This window comes from Tachyglossus aculeatus, chromosome 22 (genome assembly GCF_015852505.1).
Source record: "Tachyglossus aculeatus isolate mTacAcu1 chromosome 22, mTacAcu1.pri, whole genome shotgun sequence".
In the NCBI taxonomy this organism is placed as follows: Eukaryota; Metazoa; Chordata; class Mammalia; order Monotremata; family Tachyglossidae; genus Tachyglossus; species Tachyglossus aculeatus.
In genome coordinates, this window is record NC_052087.1 from 2,318,004 (window position 1) to 2,343,449 (window position 25,446).

Consider the following 25,446-nt stretch of genomic DNA (forward strand, 5'->3'; position numbering starts at 1 on the left):
CTTGGAGGAGGTGAGCTCTCAGGAGGGCTTTGAGGGGAGGGAGAGAGCTCGCTTCTCAACCCTTCCAGCTTTTCAACTCTTCAGCTGACCACTCAGAGATCCCGCTTTCGGAAAACCGGCGGCGGAAACGTTCTCTAGGTGTTTATCAAGTAGCACTCTCCTCCCCCGATTTCGGTTTGGTTTCAGGCGCAGAAGCCCTACCTGGTGCAGCGACGAGGAGCCGAGTTTGCCCTGTCGACCATAGCGAGACACTTCGGCGCGGCCATGACCAGCAGCCTGCCCCACCTCTGGGATGCCATGGTGGGCCCCTTGAGGAACAACATTAACATCCACAGCTTTGGTACGCCAGCACTTTCCTCCAGCTGCCAGGCGATGAGCTGGCCGGCAGACTTCAGATACCCCAGGGCTGTGGCTGCATCACGGTCCAGGGTTGGGGTGGATTTATTTGGGGGGAGGCAAAAAACCCGCCGTCTTAAATTGGTGCTACGTAACGCTGAGTGGATCGGTTCAGTGATACGTCAGCCAAGGGATGCTTTAATCCCCTCTTTTGGGTCTGCTGGGCAGCAGAGGCAGAGTAGACTCGTGGGAAGGAAGTGCTTTGCGAGACGGTTAAGCGCAAACCGAATATTTCACCAGATGGGAAGTCCCTGTTGGAAAAGGGAGATGGCCCTGCCCAGGAGTTGGTGAACTCTCTGCAAGTTTTCGAAACGGCAGCGGCCTCGATGAACGTTGAACTTCATCCTCTGGTAAGCAACGGAGCTACAATCGCGGTTTTTCTGGGGGTCGCACGGGGCCGGGTTTGCATTTCTCCGTGGGGGTTTGGGGAGGGTTTGAAAACCGCGGCCCTCGGTGCCTTTCCAAGGTTCGGTCGTGGTGCCCCGAGTTCTTTGTCGCTGATATTCAAAGGCAGGATAAGAAGCGAAAGGAGCATGGGATCCGCGACGGGCTGGAGGAAAAATGGCTAACGTGGAGTGAATGCCTGGGTAGCCAAGTGGTTCGTTGGCGCTCTTCGTGCCCCGCTAGAGTAGGTGGGCACGGAGAACAGATACGACCAGGCTCAGGACGGGCGCGGGTGTGCCCCGCAATCCCTTGTTCGGGGCAGGGGAGGAAATGACGAGAATGACAAGCGAGAAGTTTCCTCCCGACTTGCGAAGGGTGGCTGTGCTTTGATTTGTTTATCTCTTATGTATGATTTTTGTCCCCCCCAAAGAGGTTTCTGCTTCTCCCGGGGGACGCGCAGAAAGCCGAAACGTCAGGCAGTCGGAGAAATGATGTTTCTTAGCGGGTATTCGGTCATTACTGGCCCAGGAGAGAGTCGTGGGCATCTCTAAATCCTGTTGTGGGCTTGTGTTTGCAGCTGGTTCAGCATCTTCCTCATCTCTATATGTGCCTTCAACATCCCAACACCGCGGTGAGACACATGGCAGCTCGCTGCATGGGCGTCATGAGCAAAATCGCCACCATGGAGACGATGAACATTTTTTTAGAGAAGGTTCTCCCCTGGCTGGGGGCAATAGACGATAACACCAAGCAAGAAGGGGCAATCGAAGCCCTCGCGTGTATCCTTTTCGGTCGGGGGGATGGCACCCAGCGACAGTTTGTCTGCCGTGTGCCTGACCGTTGAGAGTTTTGAATTTTTATGCCAAAACTTTGGCATACAGGCCGGTTGTGAAGCATGTAGTTTCATAGTTTTCAACCCCGCAGACTTACGTGCATATCTGTAATTTATCTTCGGCAATGTCCGTCTCCCCCTATAAACTCTAAGCTTGTCGTGGGCAGGGAATGTGTCTACCAACTCTGTTGTACTCTCCCAAGCGCTTTTTACAGTGCTCCTCACGTAGTGAGTGCTCAATTCGTTCATCCATTCAATCGTATTTTTTGAGCCCCTACTGTGTGCAGAGCACTTGGGAAGTACAAGTTGGCAAAATATAGAGACGGTCCCAACCCAAATACCAGCGATTGATAAAAGAATATCTCTCAGATTCAAAAAAAAAAAGTTCAGAAACACACTTTAAAATGTAAAGTGTTGGGACATTTTGTTCAGTCTGTCGATTAGTGCGATTTCTGGTGTGTCTGGACTTCAGCCGTTAAAGATCTAAGTGACTAAGCTAAAAACCTGCCCGAAGAGACAGTCCTTAACCACTTACCCAGGCGTGATGGAACAGCTAGACGTTGGCATCGTTCCATATATCGTCCTCCTGGTGGTGCCTGTATTGGGAAGGATGAGCGATCAGACGAACAGCGTGCGTTTCATGGCCACGCAGTGCTTTGCGACATTAATCAGGCTAATGCCACTCGAGGTACGTACGAAAAATGAGTCTGCCTGGTTCTTTACTTTTTAAAATATATATATATATATATATATAACACAATATATTTAATATATAAAAAAGTCAAGAACCAGGCAGACTCATATATATGTATATATATACACTCATATCTATATATATGTGTATATATGTATGAGTCTGCCTGGTTCTTGACTATATATCCATCTATCTATCTATACTCACACACACACATATATATACATATGTATATGTATATATATATATATACTCATATCTATATATGAGTGTATACATATACACTCATATCTATATCTATATATAGATATGAGTGTATATATGTATATATATGAGTGTATATATATGAGTGTGTGCGTGTGTGTGTGTATATATATGTGTGTGTATATATATGTGTATATATATATACCTGGTTCTTGACTTATATATATACACTTGATGTGTCGTAGAGTTCCTTTCACGCCCAGCTTGGCGAGGGCGTTGTTTGGCATGTGGAGGGTGGGAGGACTGTATCCTCCAGGCTCTCATTTGCCTTTTCTCATGGGCACAGGTTTTCCCATTTACGTTGGTTAGGGATGACTCCGTGATTGGACGCTGCCACCCCCTTACACCTCCCCACAGCCAACACCTCTTGAGCGCTTTGAACAGTGCTTTGCACATAGTAAGCGCTTAATAAATGCTATTATTATTATTATTATTATTATTCCAGACCATCCTCTTAGGCGGCTCTCTCCCCATCACACCCAGTAGGGCCCCGCGGAGAAATGGAGTCCGTCACCCGAAATATTAGAGGCTTGGGTAGAGGCTGCCATCAAGAAGGCAGCGATGTTTGGGTGGGCATGGCCGTTGTCTGGACACCGGCCAGGAGCCTGGACGGGCCCCTAGGATCTCTGTCGCAGGAGTTTTTTTTGCCAGAGGCTACTACTGGTGGCTCTCACTTCTACCAGTTGAAGTCCCTCCTCGTGAGGAGATGCCCTGGGGGGGCGTCGAGCCGTTTCCGGCGGCGTAACGGTGGATTTCCTACTCCGCGGCCTTGGCGGTACTTTGGTAAACTTGAAAAAACTTCATTTCAGTCAGGCATCGCAGACCCTCCCAATATGCCGGAAGAGCTGATCCAGTTGAAAACCAAAGAGCGCCATTTCCTGGAGCAGCTGTTGGATGGGAAAAAATTGGAAAACTACAAGATCCCAGTCCCGATCAAAGCCGAGCTCCGAAAATACCAGCAGGTATCTCTTTGTTTCTCGTTTCAAGAGTGAGGGACGCGTGCCTTGGGCTCAAGGCCATTTGTTGAGTTGCGATGGTGCTGCTGTGTGCTTGCTCAGCACTTATTGTACACAGATAGGTACATCTATGTACCTATAATACATAATAATATAAAATAATATAATGTATAATCACAATATAAATATATACAATATAAAAATAATATATAATATAAAATAATGCAATGTATCATTACAATATAAATATGTGCAATATAAAAATAATATATAATATAAAATAATATAATGTATAATTACAATATAAACATGCAATTTAAAAATAATATATAATATAAATATATATAATATAAATGTAATAGGCAACATAACAATGTAATATAATATACAATTATAATATAAATATAAATAATATATAATATAAATATAATATATAACATATAACACATATAATATAAATGTAATGTATATAATATATAATACTATAGTAATATATAATATTATGTGTCTATAATATATAATAAAATATATTTCTGATAATAATAATAATGTTGGTATTTGTTAAGCGTTTACTACGTGCAAAGCACTGTTCTAAGCGCTGGGGTAGATACAAGGTAATCAGATTGTCCCACGTGGGGCTCACAGCCTTCTCCCCATTTTACAGATGAGGTCACTGAGGCCCAGGGAAGTTAAGTGACTTGCCTAAAGTCACACAGCTGATGAGCGGCGGAGCCGGGATTTGAACTCATGACCTCTGACTCCTAAGCCCATGCTCTTATACCACTAAGCCATGCTGCTTCCCTATTAGTGTCTGTCTTCCCCTCTGGACTGTAAGCTCGTTGTGGGCAGGGAATATCAGTTTATCGTTATATTATCCTCTCCCAAGCGCTTCGTGCGGCGCTCTGCACACAGTAAGCGCTCCGTAAATACGACGGATCGAAGGAATAAATGAGGCGTGTTGCCCGGGGGAGTGGAGGAATTCCTGACCCGCTCCTCGTGGTGTCATTCCCTTTTCCAGGACGGTGTAAACTGGCTGGCCTTCCTGAACAAGTACAAACTGCACGGGATTCTGTGCGATGACATGGGCCTGGGGAAAACGCTGCAGTCCATCTGCATCCTGGCCGGGGACCACTGTCTGAGGTACCGCGAGCATCCGTTCTCTGAGACATAGAGCTTAGGACGCGCTACGGCATACGGGTAACCCTCCGCTGTTTCGATGTCGAAGGGCCCAGGAATATGCCCGGACGAAGCTGTCGGAGAGCGTGCCCCTTCCCTCGCTGGTGGTCTGCCCGCCCACGCTGACGGGCCACTGGGTGGACGAAGTGGGCAAATTTTGCTCCAAAGAATATCTCAACCCTCTGCACTACACTGGCCCCCCTACAGAGAGAACCAGGTAAGAGCCCGGGGCCGGGGCGGGCTCTTCAACTCCTCGAGCCTTCGCGCCAGGAAAATCTGGGCTCCCGTTCCCTGTCGAACGGCTTCCCCGCCTTTGAAATGAACAGTAAATTGGATCACGGAGAAGGATCCAATCAGTCAATCAGTCAGTCGTATTTATTGAGCGCTTACTGTGTGCAGAGCACTGTACTGAGCGCTTGGGAAGTACAAGTTGGCAAGATATAGAGACGGCCCCTACCCAACACAGTCTATAAGTAACCCTTCGCCCTTGTTTCCATCAAGATTACAGCACCAAGTGAAGAGACACAACCTCATCGTGGCCTCTTACGACGTCGTGCGAAATGACATCGACTTCTTCAAGTAAGCATTGGATGTTTCCCCCTCGGAAGCCGGGACGATGACGATCAAGTGGCCGGCGGAGCTAAAATGCCCCGTTTCCTTTTTTTCCCCTAGGAACATTAAGTTTAACTACTGTATTCTCGATGAAGGCCACGTCATCAAAAATGGAAAGACCAAATTGTCCAAAGCTGTGAAACAGCTGACCGCCAATTATAGGATTATTCTTTCAGGCACACCCATCCAGGTAAGTATTGAATCTGTGTTGTCTGAGTAGACGGTGGGGCTGCCACCATTTTAAAATGAAAAGCCAACGGTTAACGGTTACTGCCTGCTCCATGTAGACTTGGAAGCCTGGCTGAATGCCCATCAGATTGTTCGTTTTTTAATTGACAACTGCAGCAATTGATCTTGGTAATCAAAGATTTGGCTGCCATTGAGCGGACCCCTAGGGTGAACCAGACATATTACGGAGTCTTCCAAGGGGCTTCAGTGCATCCTTGGCTTCAGTACCACTCTCCTCTCCTGGTTCTCCTCCCGTCTCCCTGCACGCTCCTCTTCACTCTTTCCCCGGCTCCTTCTCTGCCTCTCATGGGGGCGTCCCTAAAGGCTCAGTTCTGGGTTCCCATCTTTTCTCCATGTACACCCACTCCTTCGGAGAACTCATTTGTTCCCTTGGTGTCAGCTCCCATCCCGACATGGTTGAGTCCCCAGATCTACTTCGTAATCATCCTCGACGTATTTACGAGCACTTACGCGGTGCAGAGCATCGTCCAGCTTGGACTGCTCCCTCGTTTGCAATCCCACGCTCCCCCCGGCCTTTCTGACATCTCTTCTTTGTTGTCCCGCCAACCCACCAAACTAAACGTCTCCAAGACAGAACTCCACACCTTCCCACCTAAGCCCTGACTTTTCCGTCACCGTAGACAGCACCAACATCCTCCCTGCCTCGAGCTTGGAAACCTCGGCATCCTCTTCGACTCGTTGGTCTCATTCGGCCCACAGATTCCGCCCGTTGCCAAGTCTTGTCCATCACATTTATTGAGCATCTACTTCATCACTGAGCGCGTGGGACAGTATCAGGGGGAGAGAAGAACCGAGCGTTGCCCTTAATTGAGAGTACAGTGTGGTTGATGGGACGGGGTAAGAGGGTATACCAGATGTGAGTGTATGTTCAGTGGCACGGAACGACTGAGATGGCAGTTGGGTACAAGGGGAAGCATCATGGAGAAGCAGTGTGGCTCAGTGGAAAGGCTTTGGAGTCAGAGGTCATGTGTTCAAGTCCTGGCTCCGCCACATGTCTGCTGTGTGACCTTGGTCAAGTCAACTTCTCTGAGCCTGTTACCTCATCTGTAAAATGGGGATTAAGACTGTGAGCCCCCCTTGGGACAACTTGATCACCTTATATCCCCCCCAGCGCTTAGAACAGTGTTCTGCACATAGCACTTAACAAATGCCATCATTATTATAATTATTACAAGATGGGAAGGTGAGCAATTCTTGGGGAGGGCCTCCCGGAGGAGATGTGACCTCAGGAGGACTTTGAATAATAATTGTAGTTATTTAAGCCCTTACTGGGCACTAAGCGCTGGGGTGGAGACGTGCTAATTCAGGTCACAGACTAACTAGGAGGGAGACCAGGCATTGGATCCCCATTTTGCCGATGAGGGAACTGAGGCCCAGGAAAGTGATCTGCCCAAGGGCACGCAGCAGACAAATGGTGGAGCCGGAATGAGAACCCAGGTCTTCCAAGTCCCTGGTCACCAGGTCACGTTGCTTGAAGAGTCGTTGAATGGGGAGGGAGCTCCGGGGGGTTCTGGGGGCAAGGAGAGATGAGAATGAGACCGTGAGCATAGCGGGAGACGAATGAGGATAAATAGGAGGGAGGGAGCTGAAATCGAGGTGTTTAAAGGTGGTGGTTGAAGAGGCGAAGTCCTAGAGGCGAAGAGGAGCGGGCAAGTGTTGGAGGTTTTTGAGGAGAAGGGAGACTTGTGCAGAAGGATGTCTTAGGAACATGAACCAGGCAGCAGGGTGAAGTGGCGAGGGGAGAGATTGGAGGAAGAGAGATCAGTGAGTAGGGAGATAATAATCATAATTATGGTACTTAAGCGCTTACTATGTACCAAGCACTATTCTAAGTGCTGGGGTAGATACAAGGTAATCGGGTTGTCCCACGTGGGACCCACAGTCTTAATCCCCACTTAACAGCTGAGGTAACAGGCACAGAGACCTGAAGCGACGCGCCCAAAGTCACAGAGCTGATAAGTGACGGAGCTGGGATTAGAACCCACGTCCTCCGACTCCCAAGCCTGGGCTCTTTCCAATAAGCCACGGCAGATCTAGTAACAGATCCGGATGAGGTCACTGAGGCCCAGAGGGGTGAAGTGACTTGCCCAAGGTCACACAGGTGACGGGTGGCGGAGCCGGGATTTGAACCCGTGACCTCTGACTCCAAAGCCCGGGCTCTTTCCACTGAGCCATGCTGCTTCTCCAAGTCACTTCTCTGGGCCTCGGTTCCCTCATCTGGAAAATGGGGACGAAGACTGGGAGCCCCCCGTGGGACAACCTGATCACCTTGTATCCCCCCCAGCGCTTAGAACAGTGCTTGGCACCTAGTAAGCGCTTAACAAATACCAACATTATTAATGGAAAGAGGACCTGGCTCTACCAATTGCTTACCAGGTGACCCTGGGCAAGTCACTTAACTTCTCTGTGCCTCAGGGGATTCACTCCTCCTCCTTCCCACTTAGACTGTGAGCCCACTGTTGGGTAGGGACCGTCTCTATATGTTGCCAACTTGTACTTCCTAAGCGCTTAGTACAGTGCTCTGCACACAGTAAGCACTCAATAAATACGATTGAATGAATGGATGATGAGCCACCAACTTGTAATAATAATAATAGTAATGATGATGGCATTACTTCCGTTACATTAACTGTAATTCATTCCAGTACATTAATTGTACTTCCCAAGCTCTTAGTACAGTGCGCTGCACACAGTAAGTGCTCAGTAAATACGATTGAATGAATGAGTGAATCCGGGACTTGACAAATGCCTGGTTCACCGTGGTAGGAGTGGAAGGGGCAGGTTCTGGAAATATTGTGGGAGAACGGGCAGGATGTGGTGATAGGCTGAATGCGTTTGTTGAAAGAGCGCCAAGTCAAGTGATGTCAAAAACTCAGGTTGGGGAGACCAGAAGAGCGATAGCGTTGATTGTCGTAGGCGACGGACAGACGTGGAGGGAAGGCTCAGGAGGCCGACACAGCCAGGATAATAATAATGATGGTATGTGTTAAGCGCTTACTATGTGCCAAGCACTGTTCTTAAACGCTGGGGAGATTACAAAGTGATCAGGTTGGCCCACGGGGGGCTCACAGTTTTAATCCCCATTTTACAGCTGAGGTAACTGAGGCACATGCGCCAGAGGGGCCAGGGCCAGGACCAGTATGGCCGTTTGGACGGAGAGGAAGCGGCCGGATTCCGGGCCACGTCTCTCTCCCTCTAGCTACTGCTGCAGGTGGAACTGGCAGGAAGGGAAGAGGATTTGGGAAGAAGCCGACCTGGAGGGGAGAATCCGGTGGCTGAAAGAGCTGGTCTGAGGAGCTTGGCAGCTAGCAGCTCCAAGGTGTCCAGCGGACTAGCATGACTCGTGTTTGAGGGAGTTTAATTAATAATAATGGCATTTATTAAGCGCTTGCTATGTGCAAAGCACTGTTCTGAGCGCCGGGGAGGATACAAGGTGATCAGGTTGTCCCACGGGGGGGGCTCACAGTCTTCATCCCCATTTTCCAGGTGAGGGAACTGAGGCACAGAGAAGTTAAGTGACTTGCCCAAAGTCACACAGCTGACAGTTGGCGGAGCCGGGAGTTTCCTAAAGGAGGGAGTCCCAGCACTAAAGGCGGCCCGCTCCTTGTGGGCAGGGAATGTGAATCCGTTCATTTATTCATCCAATCGTATTTATGGAGCGCTTACTGAGTGCAGAGCGCTGTACTAAGCGCCTGGGAAGGACAAATCCTCGACTCATCTCTCACACTGGACCCACACCTTTAGTCTGTCACCAGTTTCTTAAGCGCTTACTATGTGCAGAGCACTGCTGTAAGCGCTGAGGAGGTTACAAGGTGATCAGGTTGTCCCATGGAGGGCTCCCAGTCAATCCCCATTTTACAGATGAGGTAACTGAGGCAACTCTGTTCCATCTTCACGGCGTGTCTAGAATCTGCTTCTTCCTCTCCATTCAAACGGATATCATGTTGAGCCAAGCCCTTAAGTGGTCCGCTTTGATTACTGTATCCGCCACCACACTGACCTCTGTCTCTCCCCACTCAATCAATCATATTGAGTGCTTACTGTGTGCAGAGCACTGTACTAAGCGCTTGGGAAGTACAAGTTGGCAACATATAGAGACGGTCCCTACCCAACAGTGGGCTCAATCCTATCCATACTTTCTTTACTCTGCAGTCTGGATCGTTTTTGTAAGAAAATGCCCAGTCTACATCTTCCCCACTCCTCGAGAATCTCTGTCGATTGCCCTTCTGCCTCCCTATCGAACGGAAACTCCGTGCCACCCGCTCTAAAGCACTGAATCCATTGCACCTTTCCTCACGGCTCTCCTACTGCCTCCACATTTTACCCCTCTGAAACCGGCCTGCTTCAATCCCGCCTGTCTGTGACCATCTGTCTCGGAAATCCCTTCTCCTTCCTGACAGACAACTAATCTCTCCAACTTCAAAGCCCCCTGAAAACCATCTCTAAGCAGTCTTTCCTAACCAAGTCCTCACTCCCCCTCCTCACTCTCCTTTCCGCGTCACGTATGCAGTTGAATCTTTACCCCTCAGCATTTGGTATTTACCCCATTCATTCATTCAATCGTATTTATTGAGCACTTACTGTGTGCAGAGCACTGTACTGGGAAGTACAAGTTGGCAATCCCCACGGCACTTAGCCATATCCTTGTACTCTGCCATTTCCCCTATCTATAGATTATTTTGCGCTCTGTCTCCCTTTCTCTTCCTCCCCCCACTCTAGACTCTTAAGTTCCTCGTGGGCACGCAAACCGTCTAGCAGGGCGAACACGCGCAGTATAGTGCGGTTCTCCAGGCCACAGGAGCATAGTTGGGTTTCTTGGGAGGTTTTACGAAGGATCTACTCGAAGGGTAAAGCTTGTTAACTGGTGTCCCTTTTTATGTTCAGAACAACGTCTTGGAGCTGTGGTCATTGTTTGATTTCCTTATGCCAGGATTTTTGGGAACTGAGCGTCAGTTTGCAGCTCGGTATGGGAAACCCATATTGGCAAGTAGGGATGCTCGGAGTTCCAGCCGGGAACAGGAAGCAGGTAAGAAACGGCAACGTCTGCCCGCCCCCCTCTGCCTCGTCCCCACCCAACCCCATTTTCCCCAAGCTGGGGACAGGACTCTGATTTGGCCGCCTCTTGTCCTCCGTTGTGAAGACTTTTTTTATTTTTTTCTCTTGCTCTTTTGCCTCACCTGCCCCAGGAGTCCTCGCAATGGAAGCTCTGCACCGCCAAGTCCTGCCGTTCTTGCTCAGAAGGATGAAGGAGGATGTTTTGCAGGATCTTCCCCCGAAAATTATTCAAGATTACTACTGTACGCTCAGCTCCCTACAGGTAGGTGGGGGGTGGAAAGCGATGGAACCCAAATGCTTCGCTCCCCACAGTCCGCTAGGGCGAAGCCTCAGCCAATCTCAGGCGCTTAGTACAGTGCTCTGCACACCGTAAGCGCTCAATAAATACCATTGAATGAATAAATCTCGAGCCATGGTTCTCGTGCTAGGCTCTTCTCCCTAGGGCCAGTTGAACTCGAGGTTGCAGTCGACCTGGGGGCTCTCCCTGCGTCTGAGCAGAGAGCGTAGGCCTCCTCTCCAGTTGGGGGTCTAACCTGGGGCTGGATCGCCACGAAAACCGCACGACTTGGGCTCAGATACTCTGTGAAATTCTGCCCGGGCCCGGCGGGAGCTTTGGGCTTCCCAGTTCGCGCTTTTGCGTTGTACAGCCCAACGGCATCTAAGCGTTTCGCCTGGGTGTGGTGGTCAGCTAGCGCCCGTGATCCCTTGTCTCCGAACCAAAGACTCACCGGGAAGAGTGGCCAAGACAAAATGCGAGTGGGTGGGAGTGGATTTTGGACCATCTTCAGGCAGAAAGCCCCGGCCTTACTGAGCCTCAGGCTCGTTCAGCCTCAAGTGTTTCCACGTACCGGGCAGAGTGTGAGATCACTGTAGCGCACGACCTCTAAAATAAAAAAATTAGCTGTTGGAAGGATGCCCGTTGATACTGTTGATATTCAGATTCCGAGCAGCAGTGGCCTCCCCCCGGCCCGCCAGCTAAGCTGGTACCTCTACGCAGCGGATGTGAGACGGGCAGGATAGGTTTGGCCCGGCCGGTTCCGAGAAGCAACATCTCCAGAAACCCCCCCTGAGCTCGATCAGGCGTCAGGGTGTTTCTGCAAGGCTGCTTGTGGGGAGGGAAGATGTTTTCTGGCCCTTGACCCCGTTGCCATGTGGCCCTGCTGGCCGTGCTTGGCCCTGGGGTTCACTCACTCCCGTCTGGGGCACTCTACAGGTACAGCTCTACGAAGACTTCGCCAAGTCTCGCGCCAAATGCGATGTGGATGAAACCGTCTCTTCGGCCGCGCTGTCGGACGAGACCGAGAAACCCAAACTTAAGGCTACGGGCCACGTGTTTCAGGTAGCGCCTTCTCCGTGGGCTCCCCAACATTTCCGCCCGAGACCATTGCGAGCGATTTCTACGTTTCTTAGCCCAGCGTTTCCTCTGGCTGCCCCGGGATAGCTCCGGTCCACGGGGCGGGGCGGGGATCCTGAAGTCGCCAGCTGGTAGGGTGGCCTGGGGCGTACACTCAGGGCAGCCTCTTCCGGAGCCTTGGCTCCTCTGGGGAAGAACCGTGGCGGGCGGCAGAGAGTGGGCCGCCTGAGTCGGGTTTGGATGCCAGCGGCGGCCGGAGACCAGAGTGAAGAAGGAGGGGTGACAGTGGCAGGCTCGTACTCCTGTTCAGGCACTAAACTCACGGGAGAGACTGAGCCAGTTGGCGGAATAGGGCCGGCTTGCCACCTCTCAATACGCTGGCCCCTCTCCCAGCCCTAATGAAAATCTTCACCGAAAAGGCAGTAGAATGTCCCCCTTCCCCGCTGCTGCCCTGACTTCCTTGATATTTAAACGTAAGGGGTCTCAGCTGAGAGCTTCCCGCAGCGCGGAGAGTGGCGTTTTCGGGCTGCCGGTTCTGCTAGCCGTTCACTGTGGGCCTAGAGCCCCGGTGAGCCGTTCGCTTACTTGTGTTTTTAAGGCACTGCAGTACTTACGGAAACTCTGCAACCACCCGGCGCTAGTATTAACGGCCCAGCACCCCGAATTCAAGAAGACCACCGAGCAGCTCGCAGCCCAGAAGTCGTCCCTTCGGGATATCCAGCACGCCCCGAAACTGTCAGCCCTGAAACAAGTAAGGAAATCCATCTCACTGGCCCGTTTCTTCTGAGGGGGAAAATGTGCCGGTAGAATCGACCGGTGGTCTTGAGCGCCTGCCGTGTGTACCGTACTTAGGATCTGAGGAGCGGGCACGGAAGGGACGCAGATCTCTTTCTGGCTCGTTGGTCGCTGCCAGAGTCGCCCACGGAGTTGTGGTCGGGATCACGGCTGGGGTCGTTCCTGTCACTTTCCCCCTAACCCGTCCACTGGGGGTTGGGAAAACTCTTTCCCCACGGAGCATTGAGAAGCAGCGTGGCCTAGGATACAGCACGGGCCTGGGTTCCGATCCTGGATCTGCCACTTGTCTGCTGTGTGACCTTGGGCAAGTCCCTTAACTTCTCTGGGCTTCACTTTCCTCATCTATAAAATGGCCCGTGAGCCCTCTGTATCCAACCCGGTTACCTTGTATCTACCCCAGTGCTTAGTTCAGCGCCTGACTCGTAGTAAGCGCTAAACAGATACCACAGTTATCGTCGTCGTTGGGGGCGTTCCTTCTGAGATGAAGCCGTTCGGGAGCCATCAGTGTGCCTGGGTAATGAGCTCCGACTTTTGAATTCTGAACTGTATCCGAAGCTGCTGCTAGACTGTGGTTTGGGGAACAGCGGGACGTCGGAGAGCGGCACCGAATCCGTCGTGGCCCAGCACCGGATCCTCATCTTCTGCCAGCTGAAGAGCATGCTGGACATCGTGGAACATGACCTGCTGAAGCCCCACTTGCCCTCCGTCACCTACCTGCGCTTAGATGGCAGTATCCCCGCCGGACAAAGACATTCGATCGTTTCCCGGTGAGCGCACGCAGTCACCGCATTCCGCTCTCTGGACAGACCGTGGTGCTTCTGGGAGGGATGCTCGCTCTCTTGTGCTCTTGCGCGAGCTCTCTGTCTCTGTGTTTCCCCCTCCTCTCCCCTGCACTTGACAGGCCCACGAGTTGGGCCCTGGCTGGAGGCCCCAAGCTTAGGCTCTTTAATAATAATAATAATAACAATAATGGCATTTATTAAGCGCTTACTATGTGCAGAGCACTGCTCTAAGCGCTGGGGAGGTTACAAGGCGATCAGGCTGTCCCTGTCTAGAGGGTAGAGGGACAGGCCGGATGAACTGAAGGCGGCCCAGACCCTGGCGTTCAAGGTATGGGGCCTGGAGGGAAGGTGACCCCAGGGTCCTGCTGAGTTGTGTTGGCCACCCTTCTGCTACAGTCTTGCCGTGGCTTCTGTTTTTCACCGATGGCCTAAATCCCCGCCACAGTCCGGGCCTAACCGTCTCTCACCCGTCCACTCAGGTTTAACAACGACCCATCCATAGACGTCCTGCTGCTGACCACCCATGTCGGTGGGCTGGGCCTCAACCTAACAGGAGCCGACACGGTCGTGTTCGTGGAACACGACTGGAATCCCATGAGAGACCTGCAGGCGATGGACCGCGCCCATCGCATCGGCCAGGTGAGGTCCGCCCCGCTTCTGTCCGCCAAGGGAGAGGGCCTCGGCCTGGAGACATAGAAGGGCAAGCGGGGTTGGGAATAGCGGGTCAGACCTGCAGAAGGAGCTTGGAGCGCGAGCGAGGGCGTTGAGGCGTGGAAAAGGAGGACTCGGGGAGGTTAGAATCGAGGGCGGGCGTTCAGAGTCCGTGGGGCAAATGTGGCGTTGCTCCCTCCCCGCCTCAAATGCGCAGCTCTGGCTACTCCTTCCCCATTTCCATGGAGCCCTCTGTGGGAATACCTGGGCGTGCTGTCCCCCCTCCACCCCCAGCCCAGGGCTCCACGGGGGCTCGGTTCCCAAATTAAAGCATGCCCACTCCAGCCCCCATCCTCGGCCCTCGAGGGATCCGGTCCCCCCTTCATCCCGGGCCACTGAGTTTCATCCCCATTTGAGGTTGGGTTCGGCCGGCCTGGCGTGTGGGACTGACGAGGGCTTCTCTTTTAGAAACGGGTTGTAAACGTGTACCGCCTGATAACGCGGGGGACGCTGGAGGAGAAGATAATGGGTCTGCAGAAATTCAAGATGAACATTGCAAATACGGTGATCAGCCAAGAGAACACGAGCCTGCAGAGCATGGGCACCGATCAGCTCCTGGATCTGTTCACCCTCGACAAGGTACGGAGCCGTGGGGACCCCGGAGGGCACGTTGGGTCCCCGGGGCCTGGGCGAGACCTCCCTCCCGACCTCGGCGGCGGTGACTCCCAACCCCAAGCCTACCCTGGACTCAGGCTGCTCCGGGCAGGCTTAGCGTTCCAGGCCTGCCCGCTCTCGGGGCCGTGGCGGGGGGCTCCCCGTGCCGTTCAGCGTGGCGGGGGCACCCGGGCCGCTGGGCACCCCGAGGCAGCAGGAGCTGCCGACACCGGTGGTGGGGAATGGAGAAGAGGAGTGAGAGAAGGGTGGACGGGACCGTAAACACGGCCAAGCCGAGTGAGAACTCTTTCAGGGTAAAGCTGTGGGTACATTATAATAATCACACTAATAATGATGATAATAATAATAATAATGTTGTTATTCTGGTATTTAAGCGCTTGAGTGCGTACAAAGCATAGGGTGGATCCAAGCAAATGGGGTTGAATACAGCCCATGTCCCATGCGGGGCTCATAGTCTCAATCACCATTGTACAGATCGAGAAGCAGCATGGCTCAATGGAACGAGCCCGGGCTTTGGAGTCAGAGATCAAGGGTTCAAATAATAATAATAATGACATTTATTAAGCGCTTACTATGTGCAAAGCACTGTTCTAAGCGCTGGGGAGGTTACAAGGCGATCAGGTTGTCCCAAGTGGGGCTCACAGTCTTAATCCCCATTTTCCAGATGAGAGAACTGAGGCACAGAGAAGTGAAGTGACTTGCCTAAAGTCACACAGCTGACAAGTGGCGGAGTTGGGATGTGAACCCCTGACCTCTGACTCCAAAGTCCGTGCTCTTTCCACTGCGACATAATCCCGGCTCCGCCACTTCTCAGCTGTGTGACTTTGGGCAAGTCACTTCTCTGTGCCTCAGTTCCCTCATCTGGAAAATGGGGATGAAGACTGTGAGCCCCCCCGTGGGACAATCTGATCACCTTGGAACCTCCCCAGCGCTTAGAACAGTGCTTTGCACATAGTGAGCGCTTAATAAATGCCATCATTATTATTATTATCATTATAACTGAGGCCCGGAAAAGTGATGGGACTTGCGCAAGGTCACACAGCGGACGAGTGACGGAGCCGGGAGTAGAACCCACAACCCTCTCAGTCCCAGGCCTGTGCTCTCACTGTCCCCTCCTGATGTCCCCTCACAGCTCCCCGGCTCTGTTTTAGCAGCCGCAGAGGGTCTCGGGGGGAAAAAAAATGAGAAACTAGAGATTCTGGATCTCAACTTGACTTTCCTGGGTACCCTCCCCACCCCTCAGCCCCCAAACTCACCCGAAAGGGACTGCCACTGAAGCAAAGCCCAGGCTGGCCCAACTTCTGGGTGTCTGAAAGAACCGTTGCCCGTTCCTCAATCAGTGGTATATACTGAGCGCCTCTTGTGTGCGGAGCACCATAGTAATGCTTGTGATACTTGTTACTAGCACCATTCAGAGCGCCCTGTGGGACCACCTGATCACCTTGTAACCTCCCCAGCGCACAGAACAGTGCTTTGCACATAGTAAGCGTTTAATAAATACCATCATCATCATTATTATTAGGAAAGATATAAGATCATCTGGTAAGACACAGTCCCTGTCCCACACGGGGCTCACAGTCTTAAGTTGCAGCAGAGGAAACTGAGTCACCCAGAAGTGGAGTGACTGACTCAAGGTCACACAGAAGGAGGGTAACAGTAAGAAGGAAGCAGAGCTGGGATTAGAATCCAGATCCCCCGGCTCCCGGGCCTGTGCTCTTCCCACTAGGCCACACGGCTTCTCTGGTTCACAATGCAGCCGGAGGCCCTCGCTCGCACCAGTCAGCCCAATTTTTGAATGCCTACTGTGGGCAGGGCACCAAGTACTCCCGAGGGCAGTGTACTAAGCCCTTGGGAGAGTAATGAATCGATCAAGGGTACTTACTGAGTGCCTAGTCTGTGCAGAGCACCATACTGAGAAGGGATTGGATGAGAATCCAAGGCACCCCGAGACTTCTAGAAGTCTAGACTTCAGTCTTCTAGACTGTGAGCCCGTTGTCGGGTAGGGACCGTCTCTCTATGTTGCCAATTTGTACTTCCCAAACGCTCAGTACAGTGCTCTGCACACAGTATGTTGCCAATTTGTACTTCCCAAGCGCTCAGTACAGTGCTCTGCACACAGTAAGCGCTCAATAAATACGATTGAATGAAGGAACAAATGAGAACAGTACAATAGATGACCCAGATTTGAGTCCAAGACCCTTCCTGCTGTGGGACTGTGGGCAAGTCACTGTTTAATCTCTCGCTCCCTCAGTTTCCTCATCTGCCGAATGGGGGTGATACCTGCCTTTTTCCCTACCTCTCAGCGTTGTTAGGAGAGTGCTTCTAGACTGTGAGCCCACTGTTGGGTAGGGGCCGCCTATATATGTTGCCAACTTGGACTTCCCAAGCGCTTAGTACAGTGCTCTGCACACAGGAAGCGCTCAATAAATACGATTGAATGAATGAAATCAAAATGCTGGGGGTCAGAGGTCGTGGGTTCTAATCCCGGCTCCGCCATTTGGCAGCTGGGTGACTTCGGGCAGGGCGCCGAACTCCTCTGCGCCTCAGTTCCCTCATCTGTAAAATGGGGGTTAAGACCATGAGCCCCACGTGGATCAACTGAATGACTGGAAACCCACATCCTTCAGGAGGATGTCTCCAATTAAGCTCCGCTTTTCATTCATTTATTCAGTCGTATTTACTGAGTGCTTACGGTGTGCAGAGCACTGTACTAAGCGCTTGCTTTCCCAGTCCAATTGCTTTCCCAATAGCTGCCCTTGTTCATGTACTTTCCAAGTGCTTAGTACAGTTCTCTGCACGTGGATCAACTGAATGACTGGAAACTCACATCCTTCGGGAGGATGTCTCCAATTAAGCTCTGCTTTTCATTCATTTATTCAGTTGTATTTACTGAGCGCTTACGGTGTGCAGAGCACTGTACTAAGCGCTTGCTTTCCCAGCCCAATAGCTGCCCTTGTTCATATACTTCCCAAGTGCTTAGTACAGTGCTCTGCACACAGTAAGCGCTCAATAAATACGATTGAATGAATGAATATACATCCCCTCAATAGTCATGCATACTCTTAATTCCTTGATCAGTTGATTGCGGGTATTTATTGGGCACTCATGGGCAGAGAACTGTTCTCACTGCTTGGGAGAACCAACAAAACCTGTGTCATCGAGGAGCTTACAGTGTCATGGGCGAGCTAGATCTAGATTATTTAATGACTTAAATAACGGGAGCGGGAGGGAGGACGGGGTATTACTGGCGGTAGCTGAGTAAATCACGAAATATGGCAAGTACCAAGGACAGGTGGCACGATTCTTAGCTGCTCGGGTTGAGGGTTGGGCTACGGCGATTTGGCATCTTGGGCGAGGCTTCTGGAGGGAGGAGGCGGACGTGGTGCGTTTAGGGAGGGCTTTGAAGCTGGGGAGAACTGTGGTCCTCCAAATTTGAAGGAGCAGGGAAAACAGAGCAAGGGGATGCTGGCGGGAGATACGCTCACAGCTTGGACCGTGAGCCCGTCCGTGTGGGATAGGGAGTGTCCGACCTGATAAACGACTTCTCCGTGCCTCAGTTACCTCATCTGTAAAATGGGGATGAAGACTGTGAGCCCCCCGTGGGACAACCTGATCACCTTGGAACCTCCCCAGTGCTTAGAACGGTGCTTTGCACATAGTAAGCGCTTAATAAATGCCGTCATTATGATTATTATCTATCCCAAGTGCTTAACAAATACCATTTTTTTTTGTTTAAAGGGCCGTTAGGTGAACTGAGGGGAGTCGGAGAGGGTGAGCTGAGGAGTAAGGAGTGAAGAGCAGATATGTTAGATGGAGAGCCATGAAGCCAATAGCGGGTGTTTGATGAGGAGGAAACTGGGTAGCCGTGGGGAGGTTTTTGAAGGGCGCAGAGACATGGCCGACACTTTAGGAAGATGATCAGGGTGGGAACGTATCCTGAAGAGGAGACTTCGTGTTGTAGCCGTGATATGTCCTGTGCATTTCGTGATTTGTTCAGCTCCTTCCCTTTGACATTCAGGCTGCCGCCAGTAATACCCTGTCTTCCCTACCGCTCCCATTACTTAAAAATCATTTCAGTTCTGATATGGCAAGAGCGCAACCAAGGTGGTGGCAGTTTTGGGTGGAGAGGAAAGGGCAGATCCAGGAAACGGGGCTGAGAAAAAACCCCAGCAGGACTTAGCCATCGATGAAATATGAGAGCCGAAAGTGCCGAGAGGCTGGTAGGGTGTCGCCGGCTGCGGTGGAAATCGGTTGGAGGTTCACTTCCAAAAAATTGTTTTAAACATTTTTCCACATTGTTCAGTTTTAAATGTTGAACTTGAGAAGCGGGCATGAAATCTTTGTGGAGATCTCCCGGAGGCAAGGGGGAATCAATCAATCAATCGTATTTATAGAGCGCATACTGTGTGCAGAGCACTGTACTAAGCGCTTGGGAAGTACAAGTTGTACAAGTTGGCAACATATAGAGACAGTCCCTACCCAACAGTGGGCTCACAGTCTAAAAGGGGGAGACAGAGAACAAAACCAAACATACTAACAAAGTAAAATAAATAGAATAGATATGTAGGCTCGCAAAACCCACAGTACTTGCGTCCATATTCTTATACTCTACTCTTCCTGACCGGAATCTGTTTTGACGTCTGTCTCCCTCCGTAGACTGTAAACCCTTTGCGGGAAGAGATTACGTCTACCAACTCTGTTGGACTTTCCCAAGTGCTCAGTACAGTTCTATACACACAGTAAACACTCAATAAATACCATCCATAGATGGAGAGGGGGACCAGCACGATAGGTTTGAGGCATCCGCATCGATGTTGCAGCTGAGGAGTTCCTTCAGTGAGTGAGTGAAAAGTGAGAAGATTAGGGGACGCAAGACAGAGCCTTGAGGGGACCCCCAGAGTTAGGGGATGAGATGGGAGAAAGGCCAGCAAAAGACTGAGAAAAGGGAGCCAGGGAGGGAGGTCGACAACTGAGTCAATTAAACCAAAGTGGGATGGTGTTTTCTCAAGAAGGAAGTGGTCAGCAGTTTCTCAAAGCTTAAGGAGGATTAAGAGAAATAATAATAATAATAATTATGGTATTTAAGCACTTACTGTGTGCCAAGAACTGTTCCAAGTGCTGAGGTAGATATAAACTAGTCCAATTGCCCCACATGGGGCTCAAAGTCTTAATCCCCACTTGACAGATAAGGTAACCGAGGCACAGAGAAGTGAAGTGGCTTGCCCGAGGCCACACAGCAGACAAATGGCGGAGCCGGGATTAGAACTCACGTCCTCTGACTCCCAAGCCCGGGCTCTTTCCACGAAGCCACGCCAGTACCATTCAGTGGGGCAAGGAGGTCTTGGAGAGTTGGAGAGAGAAGTTGCCACAGAGGCTGTAAGCTCCCTGTGGGCAGGGAACTTGTCTCCCAGCTCTGTTGTGTGGTATTCTCCCACGACAGCTTGTACAGTGCTCGGCCCCGCACTTCAGTGCTCAGTAAATGCCACCGAATGACGGGGAGAGAGGGGGTGGAGAGCCAGACTATATTGGGTCACGGAGACATAGACAACCCCTCTGAAGAGTTTGGGTAATCAATCAATCATATTGAGCGCTTACTGTGTGCAGAGCACTGTACTAAGCGCTTGGGACGTACAAATTGGCAACAGGGTAGCAGGAAGGCCAAGGGGAAGGTGCGGCGGGCTTGAGAAAAGCCACTTTTAATACAGGAGGTGGCTTGCATATCTGGAAAAGGAGAGGGAGAGAGAGACGGACGGACGGAGAGGGGAAAGTCGAAGGTGGTGCCTTGAGGAAAGAAACATGAGTGTGCGGGAATTGAGTTTGAATTGTGTGTGTGTTCGTATGTGTTGGGGGGCGTGTATTGTTGAGCAGGCATAAGACTTTGTGAGAGAGAGAGAGAGAGAGAAGAGCTGGGAAGAGAACGGGGATGTTGAGGAATGAGAGGGGATCTTTCTATAGCTCTCATGCTTAATGGCTTCGATTTTAACAGAGCCGTGGGTCCGTTCGAAGCCCGGCCCTTTACTTGGCGGTCTCCTTAGCCGCCGGCCGCCGAGCGAGAAACCGCGGGTGGGAACTAGAAGGGAAAGAAACCGGAGCCTGGTTATCACTGACGGTTCTGGTGTCCCTCTCCCCAAAGGACGGGAAAACGGAAAAAGCCGACACCTCCGCCTCTTCGGGAAAAGCCAGCATGAAGTCGGTCCTCGAAAACCTCGGGGATCTCTGGGACCAAGAGCAGTACGACTCGGAATACAGCCTCGACAACTTCATGCACTCGCTCAAGTAGCGGCGCGACGCGGGACCGCTCCGGCCAGGCGCCGCCGCTGACATTCAGCGGGCGGGCGGGCGGGCGGCTGGCCGCCGTTGACCCGGCTGCGGGGGACCGGCCGAGGCCCCGGCTCTCCACTCTTTGCACTGGATTAAACTGGCGGTGGAAATGTGAATGAATGAAGCGCTTTGAATTTTCCGTGCGGAACCAGGTGCCGGGAGCAGTGGTGTCCCTCACGGGGCCCGGCCCGTAGCTCCAGGTGGGCTGGGAGGGCAGGGCGGGGAGGGTGCGGGGTGTGGGGGGGGGGACCCTTTCATTTGAAGCAAAGCAAGCAGTGTTGTGATGATTTTTTTTTTAAGAAAAAAAGTCAATTTTCGCCCCATCCGACGCCCAAGGGCGCCGCCTTCGCGGGTTGGGTCTTCCCCCGCCGGGGCCCAGCCCCCGGAGACTTGGAAACGAAGCGGGCGGCACGGGACCGGACTTGCAGCCTGGGGGCAGACACCTGTACATTTACTGCAAATACCGCCAGCTTTTTCAATCTTTTCGATGTTTCGCTAGAAGCCGGTTTTTAATAATAATAAAAAAAAATACGGGCTAAACCTCGATACAGGTAATGGTCTACTTCAGGCCCCTGCATCCGATTGAGAGGGTGTACTTTTTTAATTTATCTAAAGGCTAGAAGACAGCCGGCCAGAGAACGTAGGCACCCGACAGGTTTCATTCGTATATAATATATTTTTTGTAACTACGAAACAATCTCTACCGCCCGAAGTTTTCCAGGAGTCGATTTTACACTGTTTACCAGGCCGAGAGGCTGGGTTCTGGGGTCACGCGTGACCCGGTAGCAGGAATCGAGGTCGATGTACAGACGTAGATGGCTCTAAGCAGGATGCCGGAGTCACGGGGTCACAATCCCATTTAAAGGGGCTTCAAGTGAGCAGCTGCCGGAGGCAAGGCAGACTCAAGTGGGGTCGAAGGCCAGGCTGGGTAGGGGGATGTTTATAGATGTGCATGTATGTATAGTTACACACTTTTTATAAATACCGTAGGGGAACTTAACCCACGTCTGTACACATACATCTATAGGCTATATGTAGAGCTCAGATTTATTTAAGGTTTTAGCTGACTCTTCGCTTAAACAGTTGGAAACCCCTCAGACCTCTTATGTAAAATAACGGGTGTTTTGTGGGAAGGAAAAAAAAAAACCTCTAGCTGGTTCTGCAACATCTAGAGGTGGCTGTTTTGTCACATCTTTAGTAGTTACGATGGCCATACTGTAACAAATTTAGCATTCCGTGACGAATAATAAAATGCAATTGGGACTAGAGTGGTGCCAGCATATGTGTGTCTGCGTAGACTTAGACTGGAGGCAAATGGGCGCATCTCCGGCCCCTCCCTTCCTGCCTGTGGCCTGTTGCAGGAGGAGGAAGTAGCCCAAAACGGCAGCACCTTGAAGGGTTATTTTGTCCCCGTAAACGTATTGGCTGGGTTGTGCTGGACTCCTAAACTATAGAACTGCTGTTTCTTCCGGGCCTGGATGGATCTGGGGGCCGAACACCGGGCTCTCCAAGAGCCCTTCCCGCTATTTCTGAGGGTTCGAGTTCGGAGAGGTTGGCCGGAGCCAACTGACCCCCCTCCGGGTCCCCCGGCCAGACGGTCCCCGAGAAAACCATCCCCTGGGGGAACTTGGCCCTCCACCCTCAGCTCCGACCACAAGGAAGGTTTCTCTGGCCTAAAGCAGGCGGGCGAAGTGAGGCCGAAATGGATTTTTCGGTCCGCTTGACCCGAGTGCGGAACTCGCTTAGGCCAATGACTCCAGCTCTCCGGGGTGGCCCACCTCGCCGTCCCACTTTCCGCCTCTAGCCTTGCTCGCTCCCCGAAACCCCGGGACTTTGGGGAGGGATCGGAAGGTGTGCCCGGGTGGGATGGAGGTGACTTGGGACGGAGGGGCCCGGGGGGGACCGTGGCTGCCCATGTCGGTCGGGTCCTACGAGCTTCCCCCTCACCTCTGCAAAGGATGACAGGCATCAGTGGGGTCATCCGAGGACACAAATGGGGTTACGGAGGGTTTGTGGGGTCATTTGAGGACACGAGTGAGGTCTTGGAGAGTTCAGGGGGTCATTTGAGGTGAAATGAGACATACTGCTTTTTGAAAATTTTCTCAATTTTAAAATTGAAACGGGGGGGTCATCTGAGGACACAAATGGGGTCACGGAGGGTTCGCGGGGTCGTCCGAGGACACCGGTGAGGTCACGGAGAGTTCATGGTGTCATTTGAGGTGAAATGGGACAAAATCCTTTTTGAAAATTTTCTCAACTTCAAAATTGAAACGGGGGGGGGGGGGGTCATCTGAGGACACAAACGGGGTCACGGAGGGTTCGTGGGGTCGTCTGAGGACACGGGGAGTTCATGGAGTCATTTGAGGTGAAATGAGGCAAACTGCTTTTTGAAAATTTTCTCAATTTTAAAATTGAAACTGGGGGTCATCTGAGGACACAAACGGGGTCATGGAGGGTTCGCGGGGGTCGTCTGAGGACACGGGGAGGTCACAGAGAGTTCATCGGGTCATTTGAGGTGAAATGAGACAAATTGCTTTTTGAAAAATTTCTCAACCTCAAAATTGAAAGGGGGGGGGGGGGTCATCCGAGGACACAAATGGGGTCATGGAGGGTTCGTGGGGTCATCTGAGGACACCGGTGAGGTCACAGAGAGTTCATGGGGTCATTTGAGGTGAAATGAGACAAACTGATTTTTTTTGAAAATTTTCTCAATTTCAAAATTGAAATGGGGGGGGGTCATCCGAGGACACAGAAGGGGTCATGGAGGGTTTGTGGGGTCATCTGAGGTCACGGGGAGTTCATCGGGTCATTTGAGGTGAAATGAGGCAAATTGCTTTTTGAAAAATTTCTCAACCTCAAAATTGAAATTGGGGGGGGGGGGGTCATCTGAGAACACAGATGGGGTCACGGAGGGTTCGCAGGGTCGTCTGAGGACATGGGGAAGGTCACAGAGAGTTCAGCGGGTCATTTGAGGTGAAATGAGACAAATTGCTTTTTGAAAATTTTCTCAATTTTAAAATTGAAACGGGGGGGTCATCTGAGGACACAAATGGGATCACGGAGGGTTCGTGGGGTCATCTGAGGACACGGGGGAGGTCACGGAGAATTCATCAAGTCATTTGAGGTGAAATGACACAAACTGATTTTTGAAAATTTTCTCAATTTCAAAATTGAAACTGGAGGTGGGGGTCATCTGAGGACACGAATGGGGTCACAGAGGGTTCGTGGGGTCATCCGAGGACACAGATGAGGTCACAGAGAGTTCATCGGGTCATTTGAGGTGAAATGAGACAAATTGCGTTTTGAAAATTTTCTCAACCTCAAAATTGAAATGGGGGGGGGGGGGTCATCCGAGGACACAAATGGGGGGGTCACAGAGGGTTTGTGGGGTCGTCTGAGGACACAAGTGAGGTCACGGAGAGTTCATCAGGTCATTTGAGGTGAAATGAGACAAATTGCCTTTTGAAAATTTTCTCAACTTCAAAATTGAAAGTTGGGGGGGGTCATCCGAGGACACAAATGGGGTCACGGGGGGTTCGTGGGGTCGTCCGAGGACACAAGTGGGGTCACGGAGAGTTCATGGGGTCATTAGTTTACTTGTACATATTTACTATTCTATTTATTTCAATGATGTGCATCTAGCTTTATTTCTATTTATTCTGATGACACCCATCCACATGTTTTGTTTTGTCTCCTGTCTCCCCCTTCTTGACTGTGAGCCCATTGTCGGGTAGGGACTGTCTCTATAGGTGGCCGACTTGTACTTCCCAAGCGCTTAGTACAGTGCTCTGCACACAGTAAGCGCTCAATAAATACGGTTGAATGAATGAATGAATGAATCAGTGCTTTGTACAACCGGGTTTAATACGTTGTTGTTACAGAAAAACTAAAGTCCAAACAACAAAGTTTCAGCAGTTGTAAGCGAAAGCAGCATCGCGTGCCACGGCTAGTCATAGTACTGCAGCTCCAGACAAGCATCAGTTCACGCCGAGAAGGGAAAAACAAGCGAGGAGAACATGTCACCAAAGGTAGGGCACATTGAAAACCAGCTGTTAGTTGAAAAACAAATACAGAGTCTTAGCTGTGACACTCTAAAAGTCACGTCCATTATTTTGACAGCAGAATTACAAATACCTAATACTTCATACCCCAACAGAACTACATCCAGAAAAAATAGCAGAAATCAGCGGCCTGGTTTAGCACCCTAGTTTTCTACGCGTTGCTAAACTTCGTCTTCATCTAAATGTAAA

General features: G+C 51.2%; 1 protein-coding gene across 1 annotated transcript in view; it reads left to right on the plus strand.

The window, feature by feature from the left end:
- BTAF1 (B-TFIID TATA-box binding protein associated factor 1) overlaps window positions 1–21,390 on the plus strand; it is an 83,536-nt gene extending 62,146 nt beyond the window's left edge. The window contains exons 22-38 of the mRNA XM_038764619.1: window positions 187–340; window positions 637–746; window positions 1,358–1,559; window positions 2,152–2,300; window positions 3,380–3,532; window positions 4,545–4,666; window positions 4,752–4,919; window positions 5,204–5,281; window positions 5,375–5,504; window positions 10,448–10,589; window positions 10,750–10,880; window positions 11,832–11,957; window positions 12,571–12,723; window positions 13,323–13,534; window positions 14,029–14,188; window positions 14,669–14,839; window positions 21,009–21,390. Coding sequence (XP_038620547.1) covers window positions 187–340; window positions 637–746; window positions 1,358–1,559; window positions 2,152–2,300; window positions 3,380–3,532; window positions 4,545–4,666; window positions 4,752–4,919; window positions 5,204–5,281; window positions 5,375–5,504; window positions 10,448–10,589; window positions 10,750–10,880; window positions 11,832–11,957; window positions 12,571–12,723; window positions 13,323–13,534; window positions 14,029–14,188; window positions 14,669–14,839; window positions 21,009–21,155 — 2,508 coding nt within the window. The 3' untranslated portion in view covers window positions 21,156–21,390. The remainder of the gene's footprint in view (window positions 1–186; window positions 341–636; window positions 747–1,357; window positions 1,560–2,151; window positions 2,301–3,379; window positions 3,533–4,544; window positions 4,667–4,751; window positions 4,920–5,203; window positions 5,282–5,374; window positions 5,505–10,447; window positions 10,590–10,749; window positions 10,881–11,831; window positions 11,958–12,570; window positions 12,724–13,322; window positions 13,535–14,028; window positions 14,189–14,668; window positions 14,840–21,008) is intronic.
- The last annotated feature ends 4,056 nt before the right edge of the window (window positions 21,391–25,446 follow it).